The sequence below is a fragment of the Mesoplodon bidens genome (genome assembly GCF_964165515.1).
Source record: "Mesoplodon bidens genome assembly, chromosome: 8".
Taxonomy (NCBI): Eukaryota; Metazoa; Chordata; class Mammalia; order Artiodactyla; family Ziphiidae; genus Mesoplodon; species Mesoplodon bidens.
In genome coordinates, this window is record NC_138165.1 from 74015017 (window position 1) to 74028407 (window position 13391).

General features: G+C 39.3%; 1 protein-coding gene across 1 annotated transcript in view; it reads right to left on the reverse strand.

Moving 5' to 3' along the window:
• DNAH7 (dynein axonemal heavy chain 7) overlaps window positions 1-13391 on the reverse strand; it is a 243288-nt gene that overhangs the window by 24955 nt on the left and 204942 nt on the right. Inside the window, exons 54-57 of the mRNA XM_081242420.1 lie at window positions 12450-12626; window positions 11556-11717; window positions 8952-9152; window positions 3511-3672 (exon numbers count right to left, since the gene is read on the reverse strand). Of these exons, the coding sequence (XP_081098546.1) occupies window positions 3511-3672; window positions 8952-9152; window positions 11556-11717; window positions 12450-12626 (702 nt within the window). The remainder of the gene's footprint in view (window positions 1-3510; window positions 3673-8951; window positions 9153-11555; window positions 11718-12449; window positions 12627-13391) is intronic.

A 13391-nucleotide genomic window follows, 5' to 3' on the forward strand; every position in this document is an offset into this window, starting at 1 on the left:
CTATTATCAAAGAGACAAGAAATAATACATATGTTGGTGAGGCTGTGGAGAAAAAGGAGCCCTTGTGTACTGTTGGTGGGATTGTAAATTGGTGCAGCCACTATGGAAAACAGTATGGAGGTTCCTCAAAAAAAAAAAAAATTAAAAACAGAACTACCGTATGACCCAGCAATTCCACTTCTGGGTATTTATTCAAAGAAAATGAAAACACTAATTTGAAAGGCTATATACATCCCTATGTTCATTGCAGCATTATTTACAATAGCTAAGACATGGAAGCAATGTAAGTGTCCACTGATGGATGAATGGATAAAGACGTGGACTATATGTGGAATACACAATGGAATACTATTCAGCCATAAAAAGAATGAAACCTTGCCATTTGTGACAACATGAATGGATCTTGAGGGTATTATACTAAGTGAAATAAATCAGACAAAGACAAATACTGTATGATTTCACTTAAATGTGGAATCTAAAAACACAAAACAAATGGACAAACAAAACAAAACTTATAGATACAGAGAACAAATGAACAAACAAAACAAAACTTATAGATACAGAGAACAGATTGATGGTTGCCAGAGGGGTGGTGAGTTGCCGGGAGGGCAAAATGGGTAAAAGAGATTAAGAAGCACAAACTTCCAGTTATAAAATAAATAAGTCATGGGGATGTAAGTACAGCATGGTGACGTTGGTCAATAATACTGTGGCGCAAATTTGAAAGTTGCTAAGGAAGTAAATCTTAAAAGTTCTCATCACAAGAAAAACAAATTTTTTTAACTCTATGGTGACAGATAACTATAAGTATTGTGGTGATCATTTTGCAGTAAATACAAATGTTGAATCATGTTGTATACTTGAGACTAATATCATGTTGTAGGTCAATTATACTTCAATAAAAAAGAACAAAATTTTGATTGCTGAAGGATTACATTCGATTTAGTATCAAAGGGAACTGTGAATCACATTCCACAAAGAATCTCTGTATTTCTTGATGGGTTATATGTCATGCGTGAGTAGCAGTTTTGTGCAGTTTGCTATATGATCACTGTGCTGGAGGAACGGGAAGTACTGCTCAATTGTCATTTAATAGAAGGAACCAGTTCAGTCAGTCCCACACGTCATTAAAAGATTCTCTGTAGCATTTGCCAGGATGGACAGTTCCTGATATTCCATTTTTACTCAGCATGCTCACTCCCCCTTTTTCTCTGGCTGTTTGGTCTGCATCTTCCATTTCTCCTGTCCTCTCTCCTACCGTTGATATTGGGTGCTCACCAGCACCCAGGCTTTAGTTCGTTTTTACGCTACGCAGCCTCCCTTTTAAATTTCAGGTGTTCTCAGGCTTCTCCTTACACATTAACAATTCACAATTCTCTATTTGTGCTCACTCTCTTCTCTTGGGCTTTATATCTATATGCCAAAAGCCTACCAGATACCATCGATATCTATACCTAGACACCCCAGATGTATCAAATGTACAAGACTGAATTATTTATCCACTCACCCACCCCCATTCCACTAACCCACCTGCTATTATATACCCATTAATTCCTGATACCTATTCCCTGTCTGGATTAATGAGTGGTGGTAGGACCACCAACTGAGACCACAAAACTAACATTAACAGACTTCTCCCTCTCCCTTTACCAAAATTCCCCTCTTTTCATAATGATACCAGTCATGTTCTATTAAGGACCCACCCTACTCCAGTATGACCTCATCTTAGTTTAACTGATTATATCTGCAACAACTCCATTCCCAAATAAGTTCACATTCTGAGGTAGCATGGATTAGAACTTCAACACATTTTTGGGGGGCGACACAATTCAACTCATATCATCTTAAACTGGCGTCATCTAAATCCCTCTAATCTGCTCTCCACTCTGTTGTTAGAGTGGTCTTTCTAAAATGCAAATACTCTCCTAAAAGCAGACCAATAACAATATAATAATCCCAAATCAGCATGGCATACAAGGATGCTCCAAATCACTTATGCTTAACCAAATCTTTTCACCTATTGGTACTTTTTTTAACCTTTTTATTGCTGCTTCTTTACACCATCCACCTGAAAACCTTCTATTCATTGTTTGAGTCCCAGGCAACTGCTCCTCTGTGGAACCTTCCTTAATCACATCCAGCGAGTTGCTTACCTCCTTGTTTGTGTTCAGATTTTTAAAAAGCTAGGGCGACCAAATAAACTACTGTCCAAACTGTAACACTTTGAGAGTGAACGTGGGCACTAAAGATAATTAGTATTATGGAATTTTAGAGTAATATATATATATATATATATATATATAATATTATATATATATAACTATTTTTATATTGGCAGGCCTGTAAGTAGTTTTATTCAAACATTGCTTTTAAAATAAGATTATTACTTAAAATAAGAAATTGAAGCAAAAATTTTATAATGATTAAGAGTTTAAGCAGAATAACTTTTCTTAGTATATATTCATGTACTTTAACTTCTTAGACATCTCTCTCTCTCAAATAACGTCTCCGATATTTTCCTGAAGAATGTACTTTTCAATATGGTCTCACTGTTTTTTAATTTTTAAAGTAAAATTGTCTATAATGTTTGGCAAAGTTTCATTTTATGGTTACTAAATTTTAAATTGCTGACACTTTTAATTGACTCCACTACATACTATAATAAATTAGAATATATTCTACAGGTTTGTGAACAAATTGCTAATGAAAGGAGCTCCTCATTCTTTTTGTTTGTATTCAAAAGTGTGATTATTTTAGCTCAAATACTTCCACATGCACTGTTTCATTATAGCTTTTGCCTCCATTCTTAGTATCTTTTTAAAATAAATATTATTACAGGAAAGAAATTCATCAAATCTATGCTTCTTTTGAACGTTTCACCAAATTTTAATGCTGCAAAATCAAAGGCCTTCTCAACTTATTTCATTTTAGTACAGAAGACAAATTTGTCCAAAGAAACACAGAAGACCAGACAAATGTTCTTCACCTAAGTTTAGATATGTCATTTGAGCTCTCAATATTTATTTTGTTCTGTTTTTTCCTTTGCTTTTATAGAGAGAGGATTCAATGTACATTGTGGGATTTCTTCCCAGAATCTATACTTCAAGTTAACACCAATGGCTTAAGTAGTTTGTTTGATCGGGACAAACGGCCCAAACTCTGGAATAAAACTACAGTGACATTTCCTTAAAAATAAAGTCATGCTCCAGAACAGAGGGCAATCAGTCTGTTTTTTGTTTGTTTGTTTTTTTTCATTTTGGACACTGGTTGATGTTTATGTGTCAAAATAAATGATAAAATACAGGTTCCTAACAGACAAACTGACATCCTAACTACTACTATGGCAGTTGTAATATTCTGTTATAATAAAGTCCTACTTAGTAAGCTTTTGGGAACTATCCTCCTATTCATTTTGTAAAAAAAGAAATTAATCAGAAGTCCCTGCTCACTGTACAAACAACGTGATAAACAGCACAACAGGTAATGTCCTTGCTGTGACTTTTATGGTACCTCATACTGGTTCAGGAACATGTGGAGTTGCTGTACGCTGATTCTTAGGTCAGTCTCGTTGAACTCATAAGGAATATTCCATCCCAGGGGTCCAAACTTCCGTCTCTCTTGTACCAAAGCATGAAAGAAACAGAGACCATATAGTAATTTCTTGAATTCCTCCTGTAATGAGAAGAAATGGTGTAACATCATTATTTCTTCCCCTAATATTGCATTATGCTTATCATATTTTAAAATGAAAGTAATTAATTCCTTTTGCTTATCAATATACCCATGTCAAAGTAAAACTAAAACAGAATTAACTGTTTCTACCAGCTATTTAGGCTATGCCTATTTGTATACATGTTCAGTTGACACACATAGCTTCTATGTACACCGGGTTTTTGGAAAGTATAGTAAGCCTGTCTAATTTAGCATTACCTTAGAGGATTTGGGGGGTTTCAACTTAAGCATCCTGAGGCAAGGAGTATGAATTCCAATGTTTGGTCCCAGATCACCATGGAGAAATTTCAAAGGAGATAGTTCAAACCAATTAAGAAGCTCTACAAGCACTTTTGGGTTGAAATTTTGGGCAGCCTCATGGCTTTTCTGGTTGCTTTTAGGTAAGAGAAGTCCCATAGTCACTGTCAACTGCAAAGCCAGCCTTGATTCAGAAATCAGAAAGTACGATGCAATATATTAATCATTTGTACCCTCCACAAGAAGGATATAAAAATGGTCAAAATAGAGCTTGAGAGAGGATTTGTGAAGAGGTTTCCTTGGAGAGAAGAGCTGCTGTGCTGGGAGTCCCCTTGTCCTCACCTCCAAGGGAAACGGGAGTGTGGGGTCCAAGATACTGAGAAGGAACTAATGGGGCCCCTTGGGGGGTTGATACACATGCCCGGAAGCTGGGATGGAGCGGGACAGTGCAAAACTCATGCCTGGAAGAGTAGAGCAGTCTATGGCCTAGGGTCGTGGACTATGGGAGGGAAATCAGTAGCCTTCCCTCAGATGGTGGGCCAATCTGATGTGAATCCCAAGGAGCAGACAGGGAGCTGGAACAGGAATGTCAGCCAGTGGTCATTTTAATGGTTTCCTATTCAAGAGGACTTGTGTCACAGAGTAAGGAACCCCAACAGTAAGAGCCTGTATGAAACGAAGCCTGGAGAACCAAAAGCTGAGGGGAATCAGGAACAGCCAGCTGAAGGGGAGGCACTGACAAAGGTGATGGGGTCACAGAGAAGTCCAGCACGGGAGCTGAAGGAGAACCCATGAGATACCTCACGAGGCAAAAAAGTCAGCTTTAAATCTCCGCCAAGTCCAAAGAGCTCGAGGCAATAGCAGCCCAGAAGAGGAACCTCTGCCCCTCCTGACTCACCCCTGCACACGCCCTGAACTGAGCACTCAGTATCAGCAGCTATCATGTGCAGGAGGAGTTACAAAAAGAAAGGTGGGGCTTCCCTGGTGGCGCAGTGGTTGAGAGTCCGCCTGCCAATGCAGGGGACACGGGTTCGTGCCCCAGCCCGGGAAGATCCCACATGCCGCGGGGCGGCTGGGCCTGTGAGCCATGGTCGCTGAGCCTGCGCGTCTGGAGCCTGTGCTCCACAACGGGAGAGGCCACAACAGTGAGAGGCCTGCATACCGCGAAAAAAAAAGAAAAAAGAAAAAAGAAAAAAAAAAAAAAGAAAGGTGGCCCAACAACACATGAAAAGATGCTCAACATCCTTAATTATTAGAGAAATGCAAATCAGAACCACAATGCGCTGTTATCACCTCACACCATTCAGATTGGCTATCATCAAAAAGACAACAAATAACAAATGCTGGAGAGGGTGTAAAGAAAAGGGAACCCTTGTACACTGTTGGTGGAGATGTAAATAGTTGCAGCCACTACAGAAAACAGTATAGAGGTTCCTTAAAAAACTAAAACTAGAGTTATCATATGATCCAGCAATTCTACTTCCTGGGTATATATCCAGAAGAAAATGAAAATTCTAATTCAAAAATATACATGCACCCCAATGTTCACAGCAGCCCTAGTTACAATATCCAAGACATGGAAACAACCCAAGCATCCATCAACATATGATTGGTTTAAGAAGATATGGTGTATATATACAATGAAATATTACTCAGCCATAAAAAAGGATGAAATATTGCCATTTGCAGCAACATGGATGGACCTAGAGAATATTCTACTTAGTGAAATAAGTTAGACAGAGAAAGACAAATACTACATGATATCACTTACATGTGGAATCAAAAAAAAATAAAACAAATGAATCTATATACAAAACAGAAACAAACTCACAGACATAGAAAACAAACTAATGGCTACCAAAAGGGAGAGGGAGGAAGGGACAAATTAGGAGTGTGGGATTAACAGATACAAACTATTAAACATAAAATAGATAAGCAGTGAGGATTTACTATATAGCACAAGGAATTACATTCATTATCTTGTAATACCCTACAATGGACTACAAAAAAAATAACTTAATCACTTTGCTGTATACCTAAAACTAACACAGTATTATAAATGAACTATACTTCAATTAAAAAAAAGGAAAGATGACAACTCCATTCTCTTTCCCTACTGGCAGGAAGCCCACCAACTACAGGCCCAAGGCGAAGTGCTAGAGAGTTGAAACCTATGTTTTGAATAAAAGTTAAAATATTGATTAATATATTGTGTTGCACTTTCTGATTTCTGAATCAAGACTGGCTTTGCAGTTTAAAATGACTATAGGTCATTTTATTACCTGACACTAACCAGGAAAGCCATGAGACTGCCCAAAGTTTTATCCAAGGGCAGGGGGGAAAGTTTCCCCCATGGAATAAAATAGAAAGGGAGAGTGTGAGACAAGAGGAAAGTAGCATAAGTTTGACCACAAAGGTGGGAGAAGCAAAGTTAAACATGCTGTGCTAATTCTGCAACTCTTCTCGATATATTAGAGAATTGAGCAAATTAGTAAAATGTGTTGATGATGTGCAAATATGGAATGAGGAAAAGCAGGAAAGAACCCTGGGTAGAGGGACTGAAATTGAAGGTATTGCTAGGAACTCATTACTTCTAAAACATGTATATGAGGTGTGTGCATGGACTTGTTTGTACATACTATATGTGTGTATACAGATTTGCATATATGTATTTGTGAGTACATGTATATATTTCCAAGTCCTCTTTAAAAGACCCGAACCACAGATAATAAATGTTACTTGTTTAGCACCAAAATCTTGGTCTCTAATACCATTCCCCATGAAACAGGAACCAGGGCTCTTCAGAAAAATGGCTGGTTCCAGGACTGGGATACAGATAAGCCTGGAGCAGCATTTGCCAGAAAGAGGAATAATAATAATAATAATAATAATAATAATAATAATAATAATAATAATAATAATGGGACCTATAACAAGTACAAAAGGAGCTCCCACTGACCAATTCTGGGACAACTTGAGCAAAAGACTTAAGAATAGTAATGAATTATAAACCATTGGAAAAAATGCAAGGAATTCATGAGTCCACACCAATAAAAGATAAATAAATGGAATAGAAGGGAGGGCTGCTGCTGACAATAGCATGTCAAGTGTCAAATGTGGAGGGAGTGCTGGAGTTGGAATCACCAGTGGAAATAAGTGGGTCAAGCAAGAATCATCACTGGCTACTAAATCTGTGTCCCAGGTAGATTTTGATGAGGAACAGGCTATTTGCATGGTCCAAAATGTCTCCTCACAGACTGATTATTAGTTGCAAGGGGCAAAGCAGTTATTATACAGTGAAGAAATCAGACCACACTTCGTCTGGGGGGATCAAAATTAGTAACATCAGTGAGGGATAAATGGGCACCGTGCGCCTCCCAGTATGATACCTGAGGACATGACTTCACCCATGTCGTATTGTGGCTCAGAACGCATAACTTGAACCTAATCTCAAGGAAATATCAAGCAAGCCCAAAGTGAGAAATGTTCTATTAAAAACAACGTGGGGGGGGATGAATTCTTCAGGAATGTCAGTGCCATCAAAGACAAAGAAAGGCTGAGGCAATGGTCCAGATTAAAGGAGGCAAAGAGGCATGGTGACTAAATGTGATACTAACCCTGGACCCATCCCATGGTGAACAGGGAAAATGCTCCAAAGGACATCACTGCATCAATTGACAAATTTGGGACACAAACACAAATTTGGGTAGATTAGATACAATAGTGTATACTTGCTAAATTTACTAAAATAATAACTGTAATGGGATAAGATAATATCTCTATTCTTAAGAAATATACACTGAAGGACTTATCTAGGAATAAAGGGCAGTGACATATCTAATTTACCTGCAGTTGGTCATCTTAACAGGAGACAAATATAAGTAAAGGGCATAGGGCTGTTCTTTGTACTACTTTTATATTTGCAACTTTTCTGTGAGTTTAAAATTATTTCCAAATAAAAAGTTAAAACCAAAGGATTATGGTGTACTGTTTTGGCATTTGAGATTTTGGTTTGGGTTTGGATTTTGGTTCATAAACGTCTGGATTTCCAATCTGTGTGATTACTGCTGGAAAGCCCTCTGGATCTGGAAGAAAGGGAGTAAATTTTTGCAAAAGGGCTTCTCTCCAGCTATCAGGTGCAGAAATGCCCTCACCACCTACCTGGGAGTAACCTGCTCTCTCTGGGCCAAATCATGCAAAAGTTTGTCATACAGCAGGTCTTGGATGCTTAAGATAAGGTTGGACTTAATCTTAAATACAGGTCCCCCCTTTTTTTAGTACCCCAGACTTTTGTTTAATGAAAGTACTTCTTTATTCTTAATACTTTCTTTTGATGTGTACTTAAAACATATCCCAACATCAAGAGTGTGAGCTTTTCAATGGCAAAAACTTACCAAGGTTCATAACCCCTCTTAAAAAGAAACTCTTCCATTTTTAATTATGGCAAAACACTGAGAAACAATTTTAGGTCACAGACATTCACACACAGAATTCTAATCATGAGAGCAGTGGGTGGCTTCCCTGCTTGCCTGGTGACACTAAACAAAAAGACCCTTATGAGCCCATCAACCAGGGAGTAAAATCCTTTTGGCTCTCATTACAGTTATATGGAGGAAATATTTTTATGTGTTAATTTAAAGATATGGCTCCAAATAGCAAAGGGCTCAGTTAATATCCTGAAACAAGATTCTCCAACCTTGCAGATTTGTACTGGGAATGGCTTACGGCTGACTTTCTAAATAGAAAGCTGCATAATTAATGACACTCCGCTAGATCTCAGCTGAGCAGGAATGAGGCTGGTGGTAAAATAAAATAAAATATTAATAAAATTGACTCAGTACAGTCAATAATCAGTAATCAAAACCAACAGTGCAGGAGGCCTATTTAATTTGCAGTTTTACTCAGCACACACATCCAGGATCACTGGGGGCCACTTGAATTGCTTTATGGGGCAGAGGTAGCAAGACTTAGCCATTACTAACATGCTTTTTGCAGCTGCCAAAGAACTCAGGGTCAGAGATTGGGTCCATGAGGTATGATCGAATGATATTAGCCCGTAAACCTTTCGGTGCTTCATTGGTCATTTTCACTCCATTCTGCAGTACAGACACAGGGAAATTTGGAGATGGATAACTTGTCAGCCAAATTCGGAAATCTGGATGTGTTGTTTCTGCACTTAACTCCTGCAACAAAAGAAACCAGATCCAAAAGGGTCATAAAATGCAAGGAAAATCTCAATCATGTGTGCATGGGATGGGCTGGAAGTGGGAGGAAGCATCTTTACAAAATAGGGCTTATTGCTGCAGTTTAAGGCAAAGGCCTTAAAAACTGGTTCTGCCAGGGAAGCAACATACTTCATTGGGAAGGCCCAGAGTTGCTGTCCCTCTCCCTCTTAAAAATTAAATCACATGACTGTAAAGTTTACAAAGGCATTACATAATTCAGATTTGGCCACGATAAAAAATAAGACATTCCAAAAAGTCTCGTATCTTCACTGATGTTGCTGAAATATTTATAGAAACACTTCTCTGCCCCAGAGCCAGATTAAGAGTGATGCCTTCTTGCTGTAGCCAGGTTGTGAGAATAAGCAACACACTCAGATAAATCAATATTAAACCAAGTAGGGATAAAAAAAAAAAAAGAGCATTTTGAAAGGAAAGAAGAACTGGTGTATCCTGAAGCACTAAACCACATCACTGTTAGCGCTACTTGTTTACGGGGATAGTCAGGCCTGCACTGCGGAGGATGACAGAACGCTCATCTATGACTGTCATGAAGGCTATACTGGGCCTTGGAATAATTATCATGGGTCTCTCCCTCTCTCCTGTTCTGCCCCACTCCCTACTGCTAACTCCTCCAATTGTCCATGTCAGTGGTATCTATGTTTTTTAAATTGCAAATCTTTATCAGTAAAATAATTTTTGAGCACTCAACTGGTGAAAGGGTGGGTAGGGGAATTGGAAGGATGCTAAGGCACCTACATTTTTTAATAAATGGTGAAGGTACCATTTTTCCTCCTACTAGCTGCCCTTTGCCCAGTGACTTAGGTAGCATAACTCATGGGACTTTGGGCCAAGTTCACCATCCACTGGGGACAGCTCTTCCCTCTTGGATGACTCTCTAATTGGTATAGGATACAATTCAACAGGTCATGAGAACAGCCTAGAGACAGAGGAACCATGAGAAAACAGGCACAAATACAAAGTCTCTAATATAAGGCCTGAAGCTTGAGAAGATGTTAGTAAGGCAAAAAATATTAAAGAATAGTTTTGCAGATAGAAATAACATCTATCGTGGAAGCATACATTCTTGAGAAAGTGTGCCCTCCCAATGAAAGTGAAAGAAGGTCAAATGGCTAGAGCACAGAAGTCAAGATGGGAAGTGGCCTGAGACGAAACCTGAGAGGCAGGCGAAAGTCAAAAGAAGAAGCCATGGCGGGGGGGGGGGCATGAACTTTGTCTTCATGCAGTGGGAAGCCATTGAAAGGCTTTATTCATTCACCAGCTCAGGAAATATTTGTTGACTATGTCCCATGAGCCAGGCACTATTCAAGGTGCTAGAGGTAAACCGGAGAAAAAAACAGCACTTACATTTTAGTGGGAGATACAGACAAAACAAAATGGTGACAAGTGGCATAGAGGAAAGTATAGTACATTCCTTAAAGTGTCAGGTGGATGTCTGGATAGTGCAAGTTATACCAATTTAGTAGCTCGAGGGACTCTGAAGAGAGGGCTAGAGTCACGGGTAATTACGTGGACACATTCTTCTCTTTGTTTGCTGAAATCCATTGCCAGGTTTTCTGTTTATTCAGTTGAGCTACATGGGATTTTCTTCCTGGAATTTCTGCCCACAAAAATAAGGAAGTACCGTGACCCACTGCAAGGAGGGTGGGAGGAGTGCTCTTTGGGTTTCAGATTCATCCTCTGTGGCAGGGTCACTAGCTAAGTGGGTGAGAAGTATAATTAAAGAAAAGTTACATCCTGAAGCCTTTTGGTTTAGAGGGGCCACACTAATTTCCCCCTGCAAAGCTTTCTTTGTTGTTTTTGGTCCACTGCTGTAAAAAGTAAATTGGTTTCTGTCTACCCTGTGGTTTATTCCTATCTTTGAGGCTGCTCCTCTGATTAAGGATATTTCTGACCCACAGGATGACCCCTTGCCTCTAGTAGGAGAGATTTGGCAAGGCCTGGCCATGGTCTTCTAGTTCCCAATGTAAGCTCATCTCCCCTGTAACCCAGCCATGCCAGCCACTATCCTGCAACCCTCAAATTACAGGACAGGAATGGAGTTACTTAGATGGCATGTACATCACTAATTATATTGGGGGACTATGATCTCATAAAAATAAGCTTGCAGGGGCTTCCCTGGTGGCGCAGTGGTTGAGAGTCTGCCTGCCGATGCAGGGGATGCGGGTTCGTGACCCGGTCCGGGAAGATCCCACATGCTGCGGAGCGGCTGGGCCCGTGAGCCATGGCCGCTGAGCCTGCGCATCCGGAGCCTGCGCATCCGGTGCCTGTGCTCCGCAACGGGAGAGGCCACAACAGTGAGAGGCCCGCGTACAGGGGAAAAAAAAAAGCTTGCATTTTTACCTCGCAAACTTTCTCGAGGGTTGGCATCCAAGAGGTGGCAAGGTGACAATTCTGAAGAACAACCCATGTTCCTTCTTTGACAGCTTTTTCTAACATCTTCATAGCTATGGGCCCTTGGCCTTGACCAAGAGATAAAGACCTAAGTTTTGATCCTCCATATCCCTGTGTACAAGAATAGTGAAGATGTTATTTTAAATCACATTTTAAAGAAGAATCAATATTATCAACACAGGAAATGTTAATATTAAATATATTAAAATTTAATCATGCAGCATCCCTCAAAGGTTCTTGGGTACATACAGCACTAGAAACCTCTTACTGATTAAGAAGCCAATAAACAGACAAAAAGCAAGTCAGTTCATGAAGGAAACAGTCATGGTAATAAATGAAAAATTCTGTAGAGTCTTTGACTCTTGAGATAAGGGACAGGAAAAAATTAAGAAGACTTAATATGAGAAGGAGATGAAAGAGTCTGGCTATCAAGCAGCAACTCCTAAAATTCAAAGCTGAAAAGAAAACTATGAATAGACAGATGAACTTGCCCCAGTTTCCTCCAGATCTCTGAATAATTACATCTTAACTAATTTGGTTACTGCATAAAGTTCAGAGGAAAAAAACCCATTAGCCCCTAATTTCTATTCAAGTTTATTTAAGGAACTCTGTGGGAATGTCTGTCTAGAATTCATTTCTCCTATATCCTGATTCATCTACAGCTTCCAGATATGGTGTCTGTGACCTCCTGGTCTATTTCTAGGGCAGTTACCACCTGAACGCCACTTTGGAAGAGGCCTTGAGTTATGGGAGCAGTATAAGAGAAGGCCCTGTCTGAATGTCCATGGGTTACTGACACAAGCAGGTCAGCAGGAAAAAAAAAAAAATAGACGTTTAAGGTACCTGGTCATCAGCAAATTTTAGAAGGGCAGCCATGGGATCTGCTCCAGGAGAGAGTACGAAAATCAGTGGTGTGCAGCAGTTACTATCCGCAAATGCCTTGGATAGATCAAACGGGGGTGGTTCAATGAATGCACGTCCCAATCTGTTGCTTATAAATTCTTGCAGCATTGGAATAATCTAGAAAGGGACAAGAATATGTTTGAAGGAATATTCAAAATCTGCCTAAAACCTTAAAAACTTCACATTCAGAGGTGTTTTATAACAAAGGACCTTACATTCGCTTTGGTATTTATAAACATCGGTAAAGGGTCAAAAGCATCACTTTGTACAGTTGCCTTTTATGTAGAAAGAAACTATACATTATTTAATTAATAAAAGGTGGGTGGTTAGTGACACCAGAATTCAAAGGCATTTTTCTTCCTTTTAAGGAGTATTCAACATATCCTAGATGAAGAATATAAAAAACCTTAATTCTTTACTTAAGTTTTAAGTAAAACTTGACTATGTTCCAAAGTCCACAGCTCAGAAGTAGAAATTCTAGCGTGATTTATACAATCCTATACCACAAAGAAAGATCGATACAGCTGAAAAAAGAAAGAAAAGGAAAAGCACTGTGAAAGAGAAGCCATACTCCCAAGAAACAGGCAAAACTACGTCGTGTAAACTTTCTGATAATAGGCCCGTGCATTTTCTGGGAGCATGCTTGAGAAAAAGCAGAACTTTGGGGCTTGGGGGTCCCTTTCAGGCACTGCTGTGGGAGTAGACTTGTAGAAAGCAGTATGGCTGATGTACAGCCTCAGGTACATCATTCCTTCTTTCTGATGAAGGGTCTACACCACTCATCTCTGGATGATGGCTTAGGTGTGAGCCAAGCAAGTAATAAAGGTACGTTTAATGAACCAGTATCCCTGTATCTAGCTTAACCAATTTCTAAACATCCCA